At 41.1% G+C, this 22,067-nt stretch overlaps 1 protein-coding gene across 1 annotated transcript in view; it reads left to right on the top strand.

The window, feature by feature from the left end:
• Positions 1-22,067, top strand: part of melk (maternal embryonic leucine zipper kinase) — a 77,680-nt gene that overhangs the window by 30,843 nt on the left and 24,770 nt on the right. Inside the window, exons 6-13 of the mRNA XM_055632721.1 lie at positions 810-878; positions 2,088-2,180; positions 4,301-4,399; positions 7,330-7,398; positions 10,010-10,108; positions 14,082-14,168; positions 20,208-20,333; positions 21,104-21,232. Of these exons, the coding sequence (XP_055488696.1) occupies positions 810-878; positions 2,088-2,180; positions 4,301-4,399; positions 7,330-7,398; positions 10,010-10,108; positions 14,082-14,168; positions 20,208-20,333; positions 21,104-21,232 (771 nt within the window). The remainder of the gene's footprint in view (positions 1-809; positions 879-2,087; positions 2,181-4,300; positions 4,400-7,329; positions 7,399-10,009; positions 10,109-14,081; positions 14,169-20,207; positions 20,334-21,103; positions 21,233-22,067) is intronic.

The following is a 22,067-nucleotide window of genomic DNA, read 5'->3' as shown; positions in this document are numbered from 1 at the left end:
AATAACAAAACATACAATAAACACAAATTAACATCCACCACAGTGAGTTCACCAGGCACCTCCTCACTGTGATGGAGGCAAAAGTCTTAAAGTCTCTGTCTTCCCTCCTTGTTCTCCCTCTGAGCTGAGGCGATCCAGGCTTCCGTTGTTGTGACCCCGCCGGATGATGGTAAGTCCCGCGACTCAACCGAGCTCCGCGAACGGGCCGGTTCAAGCTCCGTGGCCCGGGGTGGTCGAAGCTGCCGATGATGCCACCCTCCAGTCCAGCGGACGCAGCTGTAGTTTGCGTGAGCTCCGGAAAAACAGGTCACCAACCTGTGACCTGCAAGCTCCCGACGATGTCCGGGAGCCCCGAATTCAGGACACCGCCTCCGGAAAGCTGCTTCGGCCCAGAAGCCGGGCCACCACCACCGGAACGCCGCCACAGCCCCGAAGTCAGCCAGCCTCGCGTTGGTAAGTCCTGGCTGGCTCTGCCTCCGGAACCTCGAGGCATGGTCGCAGTTGGAGGCCGCCAGCTCCGCCATTAGGCCTCAGCGCAGACGGAGGCAGAGACGGGGAAACGACAAGAAGAGTCGCATTCCCCCGAAGGAAGAGACCAAAAACATTTCACCCCCCCCCCCCCCCACACTCACATATACACAACCTAATAAACTAAAATTTACAATAACAAGACAAAAGAAAACAACAAAAAAAGTAAAAATAGACGGACTGCAGGCGAGCCGCAGCTGTCAACAGCGCCGCCACTCTTGATGCAAGACAAATATTTCAATTTCTCTTTTTGACATTATCTAATTTTTGTTTTTAAATAGGAAAATCTACTAATTGATGAAGATCATAATTTGAAGTTGATTGATTTTGGCCTTTGTGCAAAACCCAAGGTATGTCGCACCTTTTTATAGTTTAAAAGATTTGTTTTCTTCACTTGGTTTTGTAAAACACTTGATGTAATTTGACTGGTGACATCACTATGGTAATTATCCAGTGGAAGCAGGCAAATATGTGTGATTTTCAGTGTTTACTAGACTAAGTGGGAGGGCTGGTCACCCAACGCAATAGTCCACCTCTCCACCAATTCCAATATTAATGGCCAGTGGGGGGGGGGGGGGGGGGGGGGGGGGTAGGGGCTTTCTGTTGCGCTAGTATGGGTGTTGTGCGTCGAAGGGTCTGGTTTCCAAAGCTTTCCTGGGTAACTCAGAAGAATAGCCATCTGGGAAATGCTGCAGTGTTGCATTTAATATAACCATATATAACAATTACAGCACGGAAACAGGCCATCTCGGCCCTACACAAGTCCGTGCCGAACAACTTTTTTTCCTTTAGTCCCACCTGCCTGCACTCATACCATAACCCTCCATTCCCTTCTCATCCATATGCCTATCCAATTTATTTTTAAATTATACCAATGAACCTGCCTCCACCACTTCCACTGGAAGCTCATTCCACACCGCTACCACTCTCTGAGTAAAGAAGTTCCCCCTCATGTTACCCCTAAACTTCTGTCCCTTAATTCTGAAGTCATGTCCTCTTGTTTGAATCTTCCCTATTCTCAAAGGGAAAAGCTTGTCCACATCAACTCTGTCTATCCCTCTCATCATTTTAAAGACCTCTATCAAGTCCCCCCTTAACATTGTGCGCTCCAGAGAATAAAGACCTAACTTATTCAACCTATCTCTGTAACTTAGTTGTTGAAACCCAGGCAACATTCTAGTAAATCTCCTCTGTACTCTCTCTATTTTGAAAAATGAAATGAAATGATTCAATTTATTGTCATTGTCAGTGTACAGTACAGAGACAACGAAATGCATTTTTAGCATCTCCCTTGTTGACATCCTTCCTATAATTGGGCAACCAAAATTGTACACCATACTCCAGATTTGGTCTCACCAATGCCTTGTACAATTTTAACATTACATCCCAGCTTCTATACTCAATTTGAACCTAAGTAAGACCCCTGCCTTCGAGAGTCAAAGTAATAATAGTTAAGATGGAGTCAAAAAAGTTAAGTTTACCCAAATATTTGATGGATTGATCCTATTGGGGGTAAATGTAAACTTCAACCTGCACCTTCACTTTTCTCTTTGCTGCAGGGTGGTTTAAATTACCAGTTAACAACTTGCTGTGGTAGCCCTGCCTATGCAGCACCTGAACTTATTCAAGGGAAAGCTTATATTGGATCTGAGGTAAGTGCAGCATTTTATTAGTGTATTTTATATTTATGTAGAAAGATGCAAGACTGACCATGATGTGCGAAAATATGAGATTTTACATGGGTAGGATGAATTGATAATGCAAATCATGCAAAACAGGTAAATAGTGGTATACAGAGAGATCTTGATATGTGAGACACAAATTTGCTGGTATAAAAAAATGGGTAAAAAATGTCATGTTGGTCTTAACTAAGTGCAAAGATAAGAACAACTTGTATCTGACTACAAGCGAAGAGAGATTGTAAGGTTTGTAGTGGAGCAAAACTAGAAAATGCTAAAAAATATACAGTAGGTAGACAAAAATGCTGGAGAAATTCAGCGGGCAGCATCTATGGAGCGAAGGAAATAGAATGTTTCGGGTCGAGACCCTTCTTCAGACTGATGTGGGGGGAGGGGGGCGTGAAGAAGAAAGGAAGAGGTGGAGCCAGTGGGCTGAGGGAGAGCTGAGAAGGGGAGGAGAAAGCAGGGACTACCTGAAATTAGAGAAATCAATGTTCATACCGCTGGGGTGCAAACTGCCCAAGCGAAATATGAGGTGCTGCTCCTCCAATTTACGGTGGTCCTCACTCTGGCCATGGGGTAGGCCCAGGTCAGAAAGGTCGGATTCGGAATGGGAGGGGGAGTTGAACTGCTGGGCCACTGGGAGATCAGGTAGGTTAATGGGAACCAAGCGGAGGTGTTGGGCGAAGCGATCGCCAAGCCTACGCTTGGTCTCAACGATGTAGAGCAGCTGACATCTAGAACAGCGGATGTAATAGATGAGGTTGAAGGAAGTGTAGGTGAACCTCTGTCGCACCTGGAAAGACTGCTTGGGTCCTTGAAAGGAGTCCAGGGGGGGGAGGTAAAAACGACAAGTGTAGCATTTCCTGTGGTTGCAAGGGAAAGTGCCAGGAGAGGGGATGGTTTGGGTGGGAAGGGACAAATTGACCAGGGAGTTACGGAGGGAGCGGTCTCTGTGGAAAGCAGACGGGGGAGGAGATGGGAAGATGTGGCCAGTGGTGGGATCCCGTTGTAGGTGGCGAAAATGGCGGAGGATTATTTGTTGTATGTGACGGCTGGTAGGGTGGAAGGTGGGGATAAGGTGGACGCTGCCCTTGTTATGAGTGGGGGGGATGGGGAGTGAGAGCAGAGTTACGGGGTATAGAAGAGACCCTGGTGAGAGCCTCATCTATAGTAGACCCGTTCCCTGAAGAATGAGGACATCTCCGATGCCCTGGTGTGGAACACCTCATCCTAGGTGCAGATGCGGCACAGACGGAGGAATTGGGAGTAGGGGATGGAGTCCTTACAGGAAGCAGTGTGGGAAGAAGTGTACTCCAGATAGCCATGGGAGTCAGTGGATTCATAGTGGATATCGGTCAGTAATCTATCACCTGGGGGGAACGCTGTGAGGAGGTGGGGGGGAGAACAAAGGGGGACCTGGCGTGGATACTGTGATACTTTGTCAGCATCCTTATGTGGCGACTATTTGCATACCTTGGGTACGCAAGCAAATAATTTCACATGGGACAATAAAGTATTCATTTATTCATTCATCATTCACAAAATAATTACTAGGATTGGCTTTTTTGAACAAGGGACCTTCCAATGAGATTGAGTAAGATTGATATATCCTCTGTGGAGGTTGGAAGAATGAGAAGTAAACTAATTGATAACTCCAAGATTCTGACTGTCTAATCGATGCTAAAAGGATGTTGAGTAGCTTTGGATTTATTGATGTTTTCCTTGCTTTTTATTTATCTCTATTTTGGATGGGTTACAGGGATTGATTGCATTATATTTATTTAATTTGACATCCAGGTTGGTAGAAAGTGAAGGAGTTGAACTTTGTTCTCTCATTTGTCCAAAGTGCCATATGTAATGAAGTCGTTTTCAGGGAAACGTGGGTAAAATTTGACTGAAAAATGAATGTTTCAATTATCTAGTGAAGTTCTGCTATTTGAATGAAGCCAATAAATGATGGTGATCGGTGATGTGACACCATATTATGACATTTGGTACACTTGTATACATACATGCAACAATTATGATGCCTGATAGTTTAAGATGAAGAAGATGCTCCTTTAATTTTCCTTTCTTTACACAAATATCAGGCAGACATCTGGAGTATGGGAGTCCTCTTATATGCACTTCTTTGTGGATTTCTTCCATTTGATGATGATAATATGATGATTCTATACAGGAAGATACTGGTAAATTCTTTTTTGCAATTTACCTATATGTTTTGCATAAGCTTATTCCTGCATTATTTGCCCTCCTTTCACCATGGTATTTAATTTCTGCCAGCGCAGTAAACCATATCTTTTGAGCTGATAAATCAACATGTTAATTGATCTTCTGTGAATGCTGGACCAGAATGATCATGGTAGAATTCGTATTATCTTGCATTGCTTGTGGATAATCAAAAATAATGTGTATCCACATTCCGTTATACCATAACTGAGGAAATAGTTGGTGTCTGGTGGACAGAGGGAGCTATCCAAAGATATGTTCCCAGGACAGTGGTGTTGGTGGGGGGGAGGAGTTGGAAGGAAAACATAACATCCTCACTTTTTTTGGGCATCCCTGACTCATGAAAAGGAACAATCAGGATAGTATTGGGAACTTAGTGCCATGCATTCAGAGAGCACTGAACCCCACTGTGTATTGCAGAAGGAAACTCCACAAAGTACCCAGTTGCCAGTCCTGTCAGGAACCCAGGGTTTCCACATTGGCCTCAGTAACACCTGGACCAACAAAACCCACAGTGGATGTGTAAGAAGGAACTGCAGATGCTGGATTAAACTGAAGATAGACACAAAAAGATGGAGTAACTCAGCGGGAGGCAGCATCTCTGGAGAGAAGGAATGGGTGACATTTTGGGTCGAGACCCTTCTTCAGACTGGCCACTGTGGAATTAGGTTATCATTAATCCAAGGGCAACCTTACAAGAAGGTGTGAGCTCTATCAAAGAATGGTCAAGAATAAACTGAGCTGTGCATGAGCACCAGTGAAATGTGTCCATGCAAAAACATTGAAATATCAAGGTGAAGAGGCGAAAGTGGGCATAAAATGTTAATTTCTTCATTTTAATTTTAACGTGTTCACCAAACAGGCGTTCACACGACCATTCTCGAATATTCTAATTATAATTGACAACTTCCCTTCAGAGTTGGGCAGTCAGATAAAATTGAATGGATTCCAAAAAATGCTAATATATTGGAATTTAATCTAATCTTGTGTGATCGACTGTTTCTTTTTTGTTGGAGAAAATAAAGCTCAATAATTAAGAGATGGGAAGAATGCATTGCCAATGCATATTCTTTCAAAGTGCTTTGTTGTCATATGTCCCAGAGAGAACAATAAAATTCTTACTTGCAACAGCATAACGGAATATTCTTACTTGCAGCAGCATAACAGGAAACATAGTACAGGTGCACAACCTTTTATCCGAAAGCCTTGGGACCAGACACTTGTCGGATTTCGGACATTTTCGGATTTCAGAATGGAAGATTTTTAGCGTAGATTAGGTAGGTAGCGCGGGCGGCTTGAAAAGTCTGGAGCTGCTGCCTCCTCCCGGGTGACCGGGAGACTCATTGCATAAATGTTAGTCAGTTAGTTTGGAGGGATTTTATGTGGTGGTGGTGGAGTCGGGGTGAAGGGGGAAACTTTAATTCTTAGTCCCCTACCTGGTCGGCGACTCCCAACCTCGCGGAGCTGGGGGCTCCGTCCGGCCGCGGGCGGCGCCGGTTGTAGCTCCGACCCCGGCAACTCTACCCCTGTCTGCGAGGCGCTCCAAATCCAGCGCCGCCCGCGGTCGGACGTCCCAGCTCCGGGAATGTCGGGAGTCGGCGGCGTCGCAGCGCTGGGATTGCGGCAAGCTCCGGAGCGCTGTGGCCGCCGACACACAACATCGCGGAGCGTCGCTGGATTTGGAGCCGCGGAGCTGGGGGCTCCGTCCGGCCGCGGGCGGCGCCGGTTGGAGCTCCAACCCCGGCAACTCTACCCCTGGCTGCGCGGCTCCAAATCCAGCGACGCTCCGCGATGTTGTGTGTCGGCGGCCACAGCGCTCCGGAGCTTGCCGCACGGCGACCCGGTAAGGCATTGCCCGCTCCCCGCTGGTTTCCCAGCGCTGCGACGCTGCCGACTCCCGACATTTGCGGAGCTGGGGCGTCCGGCCGCGGGCCGCGCTGGATTTGGAGCGCCTCGCAGCCAGGGGTAGAGTTGCCGGGGTCGGAGCTACAACTGGCGCCGCCCGCAGCCCCAACGGCCACAGCGCTGCGGAGCTTACTGCACAGCGACCCGGTAAGGCATTGACCGCTCCCCGCCTCTCCGACCAGGTAGGGGACTAAGAATTAAAGTTTACCCCTTCACCCCCCTTCACATAAAAGCCCTCCAAACTAACTGACTAACATTTAAGCAATGATTTACAGATGTTTAAGCGTCTCCCGGTCTCCAGGGAGGAGGCAGCCGCTACAGTAGTACAGACCTGGGTTGACCGTGGGTCGTTTTGGGTCAAGTTTGGCGCCAAACGCGAGCTTTGGTGCGCAGACGACATCTGGAAAAAATGGCCGGTTTTCGGAGCTTTTCGGTTTCTGGAACACCGGATAAAAGGTTGTGCACCTGTACATTGTAAACAATATAATAAATGAGAATAAAAAAATATACACACACACACTATAATAGGCTATGTATTTTATAGCTTATTTGAGGTTGTAGTGTTTAATAGCCGAATGTCTGTAGGGAAGTAGCTGTTCCTGGACGTTACAGGTCCAGGTTACAAATCCTGTACCTTCTACCCAATGGCAATGATGAAATGAGTGTGTGGCCAGGGTGGTGTGGGTCTGATTTTGCTGACTACCATTTTGAGGCAGCGATTCTGATTGTAATCCTTAACTTTTTTATTGGGGCCTTACCAAGTGTTCCACCGATGAGACAGTATGGAAAGGTATCATCTCAGATTTGTCATTCACCAATTTGTCTCAGAGATTTCTGTTACCACCTCTCTTAAAAAATTGTCATGGTTTGTGACTTCAATTTGATAAATTGAGTTTTCTCCTTTTGGCATACTGGTTGAGGAGTATTAAACTTGATTTAAGACAAATAATGCAACTCTGTTGAAAATACTTTTTTCTTTTTGCAGAGGGGAAAATTTAACATACCTAAATGGCTCTCACCTACAAGTGTACTCATTTTGAATCAAATGTTGCAGGTAAAATTCTATTGAATTAATTGTTTGGAATACATTTTAAAGTGTTTTAAGAAACCTGAAAAATGTATAACTTTATTTCCTCCAAGATGTTTTAAAAATGTATTTATCTAATTATATATGGCCTGTAGGCATTAGTAAGGGACACTATTAAGTTTAACAATATTATAAATACTGCTAACACCATCTTCACCATCCACAAAATTGTAGTTTCCATAACATAAATGTATTTAGAGCTTCCCAATTAGGAGCTTTAGTGTATATGTCTATGTATGGTAGCCAAGATATAAAGTTGCCTTTAACTTTTCATCTGACAAAACGCCAACAACTGTGGTTAGGGACTGCCATTTGAAAAAAAATAGCCTCTACAGTACAGTAGTCAAATCAGAATATAAATACTCATGGGAATCATCATACGTACAAAATTCTGATCTATAGAGATCAGTGCTACTTGGATTACTCTATTTCTTGAGAATGTTTTTGGTATTTCCACTGATTAACTATCCCATTTAGCAGGAAATCACGAAGGATGTGATGGGAATCAGCTATAATAGATTGAAGAATGTTACTTAAAGGATTGATGGCAGATTAGCAATAGTTAATTTTTCAAAAGTCCATAAATTAATTACAACTATTGCTGGCACAAAATAGGAAAGGTAATGCAACTGTGGTTTACAAAATAAATTAAGTCTAGTATTAAATTCAAGGAGGATAAAAGAGAAATGGACATGGGAAGCAGCTAACATGAGGATTCCAAGCAGTTTAGAATGTCAAAGTAGGGAAGAACAATATGAGAATAAGCTTGCAGAAAACAAACTGACCCCAAACTGCTGCAGATATATGAAAAGGAAAAGTACACTAAAAATAAACAGACTACTTTGTGGTCAAAATCAGAGAAATCCGTCATGGGGGAATAAAGAAATGACAGACTAATTAAACACAAACATTTGTCTGTCCTCCCAGAAATGTTGGGAAAATAGAGGGAGGAAATTAATGGTTGATATTGGTAGAGAATTTGATAGGTTTTAACATTAAAAAAACTGCAAATCTGAAAAAAACCCTCTTTATCTCAGTAGATTGGGCAGCATCAGTGGTGTGGGGGTGGAGGGAGGGGACTGAGTTAAATGTTCAGACGAGATGCAGGATGTGTGTTCCTGATGTGAGAGAAGTCAAGGATCAGGGGACATGTTCCAAGGATAAGTGGTAATTTGAAAAAATTAGACCGGGAAAAATGTCTTCATCCAGAGAATGGTGAACGTATGGAATTCTCGTCCATAGAGAGCAATTGGTGGTAAACTAATATGTTTCAGGAGTCAAATATAGATACTGATCAAGGGATATGGGGAGAAAGCAAAAGCAAAGTATATAGTTTGGAGAGTCAGCCATGATTCTATTTGTGGTGCGGGTTTTACGGATAGAATAGTCTCCTCTTAAGGTAATAATGTCATGTGATTAAAGCAGAATGAGGCCGTTCGGCCCAATTCCGCCATTTAATCATGCCCGATCTCCCTCCTATCCCCATTCTCCTGCCTTCTCCCCATGAGCCCTGACACCCGTACTAATCAACAATCTGCCATAAAAAATATCCATTTTGGCCTCCATAGCCTTCTGTGGTAAAGAATTCCACTGATAAACCACCCTCTGACTAAAGAAATTCCATCTTATATCCTTCCTAGAGGAACGTCCTTTAATTATGATGCTATGACCTCTAGTCCTAGACTCTCCCACTAGTGGAAACATCCTCTCCACATCCACTCTATCCAAGCCTTTCACTATTCGGTACGTTTCAATGAGGCCCCTGTCATTCTTCCAGCGAGTGCAGACCCAGTGCCATCAAACTTGAATATTGCACTTTGATATATTGTAGAAGGAAAGGTTTCTTGCTGAGAAGGTAACACACATCTAATATTAAGGCTGCACTGTACTTTAGAACTTGAGAATAAAGTCCTCTGGTGCCAAAATTCGGTTCATGTTTGGACAGTGTGAACTCTGAACTGTATTATAAATATTTAATTTGGAATACAGTTGGTAAAGTTAAAGAATTCTATCTCTCCAATCCATTATGTTAATAGCTAAGCAACATTTTGCCTGAATTGATATACAGGTAGCCATGCAACTCTAAGATGGTTTTATGAATAATGCCATGAACTTAATTTTGATTGAACAAAGACTAGTTTAAGACATGTTAACACCCAAGACAATTAAGTATCTACAATATTCATGCAAAAGTATATGATTTGATGGTTTGTTTAAAAGAAACATTTTTTTTCCCTCAAAAATCTCAGGATTATAATTTCCCAAAAATCTGATCAAATGAACTTTTAAAATATATTAGGTAATTTTAAAAAAAAATTTGGAATTTAATGGATTTTCATGGAGAGCCTTCACTAAAACATCTTAAATTTGTTCAATTTAATGTTGCTGGAGTGCAAGAACAATTTTTGTTGTCAAGAACCTGCAGTTCAAAATATTTACATTGTTAAATGTTCAGCTTAATTTTAAATGTTAAAAATTGTGCGACAGGTAATTTAGCACTTAAATGCATTATGTTTGATATATTTTGCATTTGGCAACGTATTTCAAAGACTTTTACCGCTCTAATTCTTTCCCACAGGTGGATCCAAAGAAGCGGATCACTATAAAACATCTTCTGAACCACCCTTGGCTAATGCAAGATTACAGCTACCCGGTTGACTGGCATACCAGATATCCAGTGAGTGTTTTGAAGCCAAATGTGAATAATGTACTAAATGTTACAGGACAAATTTCCACCAATGAGCGATCTCCACATTATGAATTGGTTCCCATATTTATAATTGATAATTTATTTATTATTGACCATCTGGAAAACACTAAAATATATATGTTTAAAAACTGCAAACTTAATTGGCTAGCTGAGCATTTTGAGAATCTATAAATCTTTTTAAAATACTGAATTTCTCAAATAGTGAAAGGCCTTTTTAAAGTGAATGTTGAGAGGATATTTCCACTAGTGGGAGAGTCTAGGACCAGAGGCCATAACCTCAGAATAAAAAACCTTATCTTTAGAAAGGAGATGAGTAGGAATTTCTTTCGTCAGCGGGTCGTAAATCTGTGGAATTTATTGTCACAGGCGGCTGTGGAGGCCGTCAATAGATATTTTGAAGGCGGAGATTGGTAGATTCTTGATTAGTGAGGGTGTCAGGGGTTATGGGGAGAAGGCGGGTGAATGGGGTAGAAAGGGAAAGATAAATCAGCCATGATTGAATGGCAGAGTAGACTTAATGGGCCGAATGGCCTTATTCTGCACCTCTAATTTAAGAATTTATGAACAACATTCTGATCTGAATAATCCCAGTGTTTTTAATAGAAAGTGTGTATTCTATTTTGTAAACAATTTAATGGGTCGCATTATTCAATTGAAATTTTACAAAATCTCAGATACCTGTAAGCATTCTAAAGCCATTTAAAATGATTTTGAGGGCAGGACAATAATTAATCTGTTCAAAAGAATTGTGCATCTGCAGACTTGAATTTGAACCACTATTGTCTCTACAAATGAATACAAATTCTACATGCACAACATGGGAACTATAATATGTATCAACTGGTTTATCTTTTTGTGATACTGGAGGAATTAAATTGTAGTTTCTGCTCAGGACGTTGAATGAAGGAGCACTACTAATTATTTGTGGTTCATAAACATTTGTCTAGACTAGTTGAACTGACTTCTATTTTATGCTTGATGTTTGAAGTAAATAATTTGATTTATTGGTTTAACTTTATTAATTTTAACTAAACTCAACAACTTCAGTAGTATGCAGAATTTTGAAAATTGAAAACCAGTTGAAATGAAGAAAAAGTTCAAAAATTTCACTATGGGAGAATGTGATTCAGATTCAGATTCAGATTCAATTTTAATTGTCATTGTCAGTGTACAGTACAGAGACAACGAAATGCATTAAATACTCTGAAAAAAAAATCTTGTATGCTTCAAATCAACTGAAGTTTAAATTTGTAATAAAACATTTGAATTAAGATAATTTCAATTAACCAATGTGTTGGAAGATTTCATAGCAGCATTCACTTGTGTGCAAGGTTGACAAAACTCAAATATGAATGAGAGCTCTTTTTCTATATTTTTTTTTTAAAAGAGACATGTAAAAAAACAAACTGAGGCTCAGTTCAATCAAGTGGTTGCCAGATGGCTGGTAGCATTTAATACCACCACAGGCTAAAAGTGGAAATTAGTGGGTGATCAATGCAATTTATATCTGTTTTGAACAACATACAAAGTTTCAACAAGCCCCATGTTCCATACCACCCATCCACATCCCATTTCCCACTGGCTGTGTCCCATACATCTTGGTGCAGGACTCAGATCTGCATTCACGAAGGTAAACTCATGAAAAGTTGTCAGCCTGGCTGGGTTCTGAAATTGTGCACCAATTAACTGGCCAATCTTTGTTGAGAATTTGTCTGTCCAGATAATCTAGGCTCCTTGTAAATATGCGTACTAAAAATAGATTGGTTAACATTACATTCAGCTCTGGATCACTTTGACAATAAGAACAGCAATGTCAGAATGTTGTTCATTGACTGCTGCCCATCCTTCAACATGCTAATACCTAGAAAGCACATCTCTGAACACCTGAACCAGTAGTCATTGAAGCATGCCACCTTACTCATACTGGACACCAGTACTAATGCCCTATTAAAGCAGGTGCGAACCGCAGACCACAGTAATGAAGGTTGAAGATGTCTGCAAAAATTCCAGCCAGTTGGTCCACGCAGTTTTTGAGAATGCAACCAGGTACACTATCAGGTCCAAACAGTTTACAAGAGTTCACCCTCCTGAAGGATCTTCACATGTAAGCCTCGGTGACTGATATTGCAATACCTTTGGGTGCCTATACTATTATGGAGGCCTAATTGAGATAGAGGAAAAAAATATTTAGACAGATTACTAAGAACTGCCAAAGCGACAGGGTTCTCTTATTGGGTGACTTTCCCATTATCAACTGGAATTTGCTAGGTGCCAAAGGCTTAGATGTGTGTTTCCAAGAGGGTTTCTTGAAGCAGTATCTCCAAGCCAGGAAGGGAACATACTGGACCTTTTATTGGGAAATGAGCCTGGCCAGGTGACTAATGTTTCAGTGGAAGAACAGTTTTTGGATAGTGATCATAACTCTATAAATGTTTTAAGATAATTTTTAAGTAGTGAAAAGCCATGCAATAAGGTACTGAATTGAGTACTGGCATGATAATCTCCCTTATTAGTAGCGTCACTAGTCCTTTTGACTCTCTCGTTCACATCTGAAATATCAAATCTGCAGAACATTGAGCTACTGGTCATGTCCCTCTCACAACAATGGCCATGCCATTTATAGTTCCAAACGCTGATCAAGGCTTTGTTCATCTGCTTTCTCCATAATACTCATTGAATTGAAATACTTGCATTAATTCTTTCTCATACAGCTTTGTTTTAATGCAAAATTTGGAATGCAAAACCACTTTCTCCACACTTTAATCAAAATTAAAGCAGCTCGGAGTCATGAACAAACAGTCACCTATAACCAACTTGCATACACCGACCAAAATGCCCCATCTATGCCGGTCCCAACTGCCTGTGTTTGGCCCATACCTGTTTAAACACTCCTATCTATGTAACTGGCCAAATGTCATTTAAATGTTGTTATAGTTCCTGCTTCAACTACCTCCTCTGGCAGCCTGTTCATATACCTGCCACTCTCTGTGGAAAAAGTTGTCTCTCAGGCTCCTATTACATTTTTCCCCTCTCATCTTCTGGTTTGTCATTCCCTTACTCTCAATAAAGGCGTGCATTCACCCTAACTATCTCCCCCCCCCCCCCCCCCCCCCGGTCCCCCCCCCTCTCATGATTTAAGGTCCTCGGAGTGCAGCCTCCTGCACTCCAGGAGTAATGTCCTAGCCTCTCAGGCCCTCAGGTTCTAGCAACATATTCGTAAATCTTCTTTGCACTCTTTCAAGCTTAACAACAAACTTCTTACAGCAGAGGAACTAAAACTAAACACAATACTCCAAATGCGGCCTCACCAACATCTTGTACAATTGTACCGAAAGCCTTCTTTACCACCCTAAACCTGTGATGCCATTTTTGGCTAACTATGTACCTGCGTTCCTAGATTTTGCTGCTGTACAACACTCTCCAGTGCCTTGTCATTCACTGTGAAGGTCCTGCCCTGGTTGGACTTTCCAAAGTGCAGTACCTCGCACTTATCTGCATTAAACTCCCATAACCATTCCTCAGCGCACTTGCCCAGCTAATCGAAATCCTGCTGTAATATCACCTGTAGCATTATTCCTGAACTTTTTTTTGGCATAATTTGCATTCCGTCCAACATACTATGCTTCATGTCATTGAAAGTAGGGCATCAATTCCTAATTGCAAAAGGTAAGGGAAGTAGAATTATTTTTTTAAGTGGAAGGACAAGATAAAGAAGCTGTAAGAATGGTATCTTCATTTGTGAACTTTTGTTCCATTTATTCTTTAAGAGCAACATATTTATTTTAAATCTGGAATATTGGAAAAGTTGTAATGCTTTAATCTACCCGTGATTGGGAATTACTGGAATGCATTTTGTACATTGCAAACTTTTCACACTAAACCATGCACTTGCTACGTTACATGTAAACTATTTTTACTTCTTGAATGCTTTCATTTCTAGATTGGTCATCTTGATGAGGACTGCATTACAGAGCTATCAGTTTTCTTCAAATGCTCCAAGAAGAGCACGTCCCGTTTGGTGTCAGAGGTATAAATCCCCCTCCAATGCTGTTGACTTTTCAATAAATATTGCCGTTCTCCTTTGGGGACTTGGAGCGCTAATTACAGTACACTTGTATTTTACAGTTCTGCATATTCTACACTTTATTGCAGCCTTGTGGCATATCTCTTAGTGAAGTGTAAGATGATTAAGTTAATTTACCTTATAACAGTATATTAGCTGTAATATTACTGGACACTTAACTAATACTAAGTGCTAGGTTTTCTTTTTTAGCAAGAAGTATGTAGCGAACTGTACCTTCAGTTATGAAAATGATTCATCTCTGGTCGGGAACCAAAATTTCACAACATCCTTTGCAATGTATTGTTGATCAACTTCAAAAAATATATTTGCTGTGTTATTGAAAGTTTAGTACAACATGTAATTGAATCAATTTCTTTCTACCAATTTTAAATCCACAAAGACAGTTTTTTTCTATTATATTTGCTTCCAATGTCTGAATGGATGTGATGTGATGGAGTTCCTGTGATGTTCCCCGGTGTGTCAAAATAATTGAATAGTGCAATGACCTGAGTACTTGTTAACATACTCCAACTGATAAATCTCAAACCCAGATCGAAATTGGCTATTGATCGATTTTTCTTGGTTTTGTTTAATTATGTTTCAGTGAAAGATTGTATCTTTTCTGTTTTCACATTGATCATAAGGTAGTAAGTGATAGGAGAAGCATTAGACCATTCGGCCCATCTACTATGCCATTCAATCCATCCCTTATGCCTTACTTGTGTACGTGGATTGTCACCTTGTCATCATGGCGAAGCTTGTGTGGACCCGAGACCCCGAGAGCAATGTCGTCTGGAGCCATGATCCTGGTAGGATCACCTAAGGCGGTAAGGTTGAGGGGGAGGTCTCTGACAAAGAGCAATCCAACCAAGTCCTCAATGGTGGAACAGGAGGAGGACGATGGCTGACCTTAATGGAGCGTCACAACGGCTGGGAAGGCGGATGAAGGCTGCAGCAGAAAAGGGTCTCCAGTCATCTTAGACTCCATGCCACCGGACCCTGACCTAGATCTGTCCTGGACCGTGGGGTGGCTGCCTGTGCACCAGTCTCCCCACGTTAAAGTCACGCACAGGCGTCCTCCATATAGCACCCTGGATGGGTGAAGGAAAACACCAAATGCAAACCTTCACTGCCTTGTGACTATTACCTTATTCAGGAAAGGTGAAGACTGGATCCGGCGGAATACGCGGAGGAGGCCACCATTTGGCGGTCCAACGGGTAGGAAAGAGTTGTGGAGCGCAATTAGGGCACAATGTTCACGCAGAACACTGGTGGCCATCCACTACATCCTGACCTATCGCCAGCTGTCTTGACTATGTCTTGCCACTGGATTCAGATAGGCAGGGACGAGAGAGTGAGGCTGACGATTTGCGCAACTCTCCCTCACTTTAATCCAAGTCAAGCGCAAGTCATGACTTCAGGACCACTACAGCCCAACTGGGCGAAGCAAGAGGAGCGCGTGCAGCTGAGAAGAAGCGCACCACAGAAGCTCGGAGGAAACGTGCCGCGCGGAAGGCTTGAGCCACTTCAACTTTTACTGCAGCACCCATATGCCGGCGAGCCTTCCGTGCCCAGATCGGTCTCATCAGTCACCTCCGGACCCACAAACAAAAACACTGAAGTAATGGTCTTCTTCAACTACGAAGGATGAACTACAACTTGTCTACGCCAAACAAGTTGTCTAACAAGCTAGTCCCACATGTCTGCAACTGGCCCATATCCCTAAAAACCTTTCCTCTCCATGTACCCGTCCAAGTATCTTTTTAAATATCAGAATTGCTTTGACCACGCCTTCTGAGCTTGTTCCATGTATGCAAGTTATCCCTCGGGTGCTTTAAAAAAAAAATTCCCCTCTCACCTATGAAGAAATAGTTTTAGAGGGGATTGAAAGGAAAGATTTTTTTTTTTTACACTGGTAGCAAGTTCCAAATATCAACCACTCTGAGGGTGTAGTGGCTTCAGGTAGAGTTACTACGTCTAAAGCCACTTACAGTAAATAGCAAGGCATAGAAGGATACCTAATGCAGGCAAATGGGATGAGTGTGAAGCTCAAAGGTCAATATGGTTTGGCCAACAAGTTGGGTTTTTGTGTTGTGTTGTACAACTCTGACTTTGATTTTTAAATCTGGTAAAACAGGTTGTATAGCACCCTTGAAATGTTATTATCAAAAGGTATTAATTACAAACTAATTCTCCTCCACATATTTGCTGCAGATCAGAAACTACCATGTTACAGTATTCAAATATCTCTAACTACCCTTTAGAATTTTCAGTCCCATTCAAATCGTTATTCATGTCTTCCCAATGTAATGTTGATGGCTACAGTATTTGCTGCAGATGGAGTATTTCCTCCTTCAATGACAAATCCCACTAGAGGCTGGACTAGCAGGCTAGATAATATGAGACACTTAACCAGATAGCTGTTTGAGTGTACAGTGATATGCAGTAAAACATGACATGGATCAGGACAACTAGTACTGGCTGATCTACAGTTGGGAGGTCATGTTCCAGTTGTATAAGATGTTGGTGAGGCCACATTTAGAGTATTGTGTATGAAAGAACTGCAGATGCTGGTTTAAATCAAAGGTAGACACAAAATGCTAGAGTAATTCAGCGGGTCAGGCAGCATCTGGAGAGAAGAAATGGGTGGCAATTCAGGTCAAGACCCTTCTTAAGAATTATGTTCAGTTTTGGGCACCATGTTATAGGAAAGATCTTGTCAAGCTGGAAAGGGTGCAAAGAAGATTTACTAGGATGGTGCCAGGACTAGAGGATCTGAGCTATAGGCAGAGGTTGAGTAGGCTGGGACTATTCCTTGGAGCACAGGAGGATGAGGGGTGATGTTATAGAGGTGTACAAGATCATGAGAGGAATAGATTGGGAACATGCATAGAGTCTCATGGCCAGAGTAGGTGAAGAGAGGACATAGGTTTAAGGTGAAGGGGAAAAGATTTAATAAGAATCTGAGGGGTAACGTCCATCGGGTGGTGCCACCGCAGTGGCTGCCTCACCAGCAGCTCGATAGTCCTTTCACCGTTTTTTTTATTTTTAGTGTGTCTAAATGTATGTTCTAAAGTTTCTTAGTATGTCTTTGGTGGTGGGGGGGGGGAGGAGAATAGGGGGAAACCGTTTTTCAGTCGCCTATCTGACCGGAGATGCGTCTTTTGCTCCGTGCCGCATCTTCGCCCCTCTCCCTCGCGGCCTACCAACTGGATTGGCGCGGCCTTTCCTACCGGAGACTGGCCCAGAGCATCAGCAGCAGGCGCAGCGCCAGTGTTGGAGCTCAGGAGTGTTGGGCCTGCTGACTTTAACATCATGGAGCTGTAGTATGCTGAACTTCTAGGCGCGGCACTGACTTTAACATCACGGAGCCGGTAAGAAGCGGCCGATTCGGAAACTCCAAGCCGCAGAGTGTGTTCCAATCCGTTCCGACGCCAGGGTTTCGATCATCCCGGCGAGAGGGCCTGTACATCGGGGAGGGTTCTAGGCCCCGACCACGGGTGAACAACGAGGAAGATGACTGAACTTTATTGCCTTCCATCACAGTGAGAAATGTTGATTCCACTGTGGTGGATGTTTATGTTAAACTCTATTGTGTATTGTGTTCTTTTTATTTGTATGGCTGTATGGTAACTCAAATTTCATTGTAACAATTGGTGCATGTGACAATAAATGTGAATTTGAACTTGAACTTGAACAAGTTGGTACTTGGAGGTATGGAAAAAGTTGCCTGAGGAGGTAATTGAAGCAGGGTCTATCCCAACATTTAAGAAACAGTTAGACAGGTACATTGATAGGACAGCTTTGGAGGAATATGGTCCAAATGCTGGCAGGTGGGACTAGTGCAGCTGGGACATGATGGCCGGTGTGGGAAAGTTGGGCCGAAGGGCCTGTTTCCACACTTTATCACTCTATGACCTGGTAACAGTTAGTTGATTTTAAAACTTGAAAGTACACTAACTTAGTGATTGAAGGAAAACCGTTCAAGTATGCTAATACCTTAGTGCGTGGAAGCCAATAAAAGATGTATATAAGAGTTGTTACCATAAAAGTCAGGATTGTTCAAGGACGAATAGACCTTGGGCACTAAAGCATATTTTCTTTGTGGTATAGACTTCTTTGTGTATGGGCGCGTGCAAGTTATCAAAAGCCCTGGGAAAGCAACATTAGGAATTGCACAGGCTCCTCCATACGTGATCAGACCCTGGAATTTGGAATAAGTTCACAATTTTTCTTTGCAATTGTTTGAAATTGAAATGCATAATACTGAGAAACATGGTGCTGTTCAATTTCAAAGCAAAACGATTGTGCGGAATCAAAATGAACGAGAAAATGTATGCATTTGCTTTATTCAAAGTAATTTTTCTTGCTCCTCCTTGCATACCATGTCGGATATTAGTGACTGTAACAACAGTTCTATATTTAAGAAGGAAATATGTACTTGCCTTAAGAGACTTCAAGATTAACATTACTGATTATTTTTTTGTGGTGGGGCAAACAGAAGGATTAGAAAGCTAAAAGGTGATCTTGTTGAAAAATATACTGTTCTTAAGGGATTTAAGGTTGGTATCAGGTTTTTTTTTTCCCCTGGTTAGAATACTAGAGGCTGGGGATCATTTTTTTTTAAAGCAGAGCTGAGACTTAAGGGGCTGTCCCACTACGGCGACCTAATTGGCGAGTTTAGGAGAGTTTGAAAAAGTGTCATGTTGAAGACCTTCTTCGATTATGTAGAAGACCTCCTTCCACCTACCTTCGACTATGTTGAAGACTATCTACGACTACCTTTGATTACCTTAGACTACCTTTGATTACCTGCGAATAACATGCCGACCTACTTCGACTAAACCTACGAGTAAAAATATCGTTTTTTTACATGGCAACCTTTTTTTTACTCGCGGGCATTTTTCAGCATGTTGAAAAATACGCCCCGACCTAGCTGAGGCCCCGAGTACGTGGGGATTATTCTCGAGCATGAAGGAGAGTTACATAGACCTCCTAGGACCTTGTGTCGACCATGCTGCGAGCATGAGTCAAGGGCAAACTCTTCTAAGCTTGCCAATTAGGTTGCGGCAGTGGGACAGCCCCTTTACTTTTTGCTGTGAACATTTATAATTCTGTACTCCAGAAGTAAGTGACACCTCCAGTTTGTATATCTAAGATGTTAGATAAATTATTGAATATTGTGAGATTTCAAAGTTCATCACGGTTGAACTAAAAAACAAAATCAACATTGATCTTATTAAATAGCAAATCAAATGTGGTGGGAGTTAGAGGAATGTCTGATCTATTCTTGCTCTAATTTTCTTGGCTGCTTTCCATAAATGCATTTATGCTTTGTTCTTAGTAGAATCATGTTATACCAATTATTTACTTTTTTTCAAATCTGACAGCTTTTTTATCTACTTTGCCACTGAAGCAACTAATGAAGGTATAATTGGCACAGAAAGTTTTGCACAGAACACCTTCACTTGCATTTACACAATATTCAACAGTTGCTTAAATCATCTGAGCTGCTCTTCTGCTCTTACAAAATGCTCTCACTTCATCTGCTGCCTTAAAACGTATAATAATCCAAGCTAACTTTACCTTTGCCTGTAACCTCTGCAAATTCACCAGAAACCCCTGCATTTCCATCTTGTTTTAATGTGTCAATTTACAAAAATATGCTTTTTCCTTGCTTTGTAAATCATGCTCATCACTTGGTTCCTTATTACAGAAAAATATTTGTTTACTACTTGCAATCTTTATCACGTGCTTTCAAAGTTTGGCCTAGTTGTTGCTGACTTACTGCTCACTGTTTCACTATTTTAATCTATTCAGTTTTAGTGATTTGCAGGATGATTACCAATCCTTTATGGTTTGGTTTCTCAAAATAAATTAGGTTGTAACGGTAATATTCAAATTATATTGTTGAATTATTATTGCTGTTGCAAAAGTACACATTTGTTCAAATGGGTCTTCCATTTACACAATACATTAAATTAATTGTTTTGTTTTATTTAGTGGAAATATGATCGAATAACTGCTGCATATCTGCTACTATTACATAAGAAAAGTCATGGAAAGCCAGTCCGCTTGCTTCCTTATGCAGAAAATCAACAGGTGTCAACACCTCTAACAGAATTGAAAGTGAGCAAAATCTCTATGTAACTTTATTTAAATGAATTTGAAATTTTCTTTTGTATGATTATCTTTAGTCTCAGCAGAAAGTCTGACAAGGTGAAATGGCTATGTTCACTCATGCTTTTGAATTCGCAGGTCAGGAGAAGGCTTGAAGCTCAATAGACAACTGCATCCACCATTCTATATACTCAATGGACTTTTAGAGAATGTTCTGACTTTAAGGATATTGCCAATGAATCATTAAACATTTTTACAGTTCTTAGGCTGACATTTAAAATGTAATCTTGCTGAAATGCTCAGTATAAGGTGTAATTTGGAGTTTAAGTTATTTTATAAAAACTACTGGGCCTCCCTTAGAATTATGTTTAATTTTTTTAATTTGGGCCTTACCCACATTCTATCCACTTTTTTAATAGAAAGTAATTCTTTTAGCAAGTCTTGGAAGATACATTGCTATCTAAACTACTTTCTTGAAAGTAGTATATTATCTTTTGGAAGAATCAGGTAACAGATTTTCAGTGTTTTATTCCTTATGACATCACTTCATTTTTGCATCGATATTATTATATATTTGAATATAAATGATATATTTAAATTACTAATGCAAGGCCTACGCAGAGCTAGTCTTTATAAATGCAAATTTCATGTAGGTTCTGTGTGGAACTGTATCTTTGAAATTAATGGTGTGATGTATGATTGTGTTTACTTTTACTATCAAGTTGCTGTTTAATCTTTGTATTTTTAAGCAAATTTTTAACTGCTAATTATTTTACTAGTCAAAGAGAAATACATACTTTGAAGATTTGGAAGATAATCATCCCTGTCTGCGTGGATCACTGGACTTTATGGATGATGGCATCCTCTCTGAAGACTCTATTTTTGCAGCCACGTCCCATATTGCAAAGGTCTGCATGATTTTTCATTGCTCTCTTTATAATATTATTTAATTTTGACAATTTCAGTTTTATCAAAAATAAAACTACTTTGAAATCGTTAGGGTGATCACAATATTAAATTGTAAGAATCCTTGTATTTGTATGTCCTGAGTCATGCCTTTAAGCATATTACTCCAGTTGTTTCTGCTCCTTAAAATGCGGGAATCATGTTTTCTCAACCATTGGAAAATGTCTTCAAAGCAGCTACATTGGAGCAAACATGAGTTCACTCAATACCGTACGACCTCTGGAAGATTGTTTTTGACAACTGGTTTCATTGAGCCTGTACTTGAATATGTATTAATGTCACTCAGTGAGTGCAGAGTGGAAATAAAAATTACTTTTTATGGTTGTCCACTTTCCATGATAAACACCGTATGTCCACATGCATAGTATTATGAGGGCAATACCAAATAATTTGATTACTTCCATTTAGATATGTCAAAATAAAGTCCTACAACTTTATATGAAACATGGGAATCAGATACATATCAATTATCATGTCAGCATTTCAATTTTGCATGTTCATTATGTTTCGCAGAAAGTTATAAACAGTGGTTCAACAGATTATTCGCAGAACAACATTTTTTGTATCTTGTATATTTGTCCTTTATTCCTGTCTTAACAAATGAAAAGGCTATTTACTACAAGCTTTGATCAATTTATTTATTCATTTGAATTTGAGATTGCACACACATTGCAGTAGTTAGAGTCATAGTCTTGCAACATGGTAACAGGCCCTTCAACTCAACTCATTCGTGTCATCCAAGATGCCCTTGTACACCAGTCCCATTAATAAGAATTA

Source organism: Leucoraja erinacea, chromosome 3, assembly GCF_028641065.1.
Source record: "Leucoraja erinacea ecotype New England chromosome 3, Leri_hhj_1, whole genome shotgun sequence".
NCBI classification, from domain to species: Eukaryota; Metazoa; Chordata; class Chondrichthyes; order Rajiformes; family Rajidae; genus Leucoraja; species Leucoraja erinaceus.
Note: the sequence above shows the minus strand (reverse complement) of the source record. Positions and strands in the feature narration are given on the sequence as shown.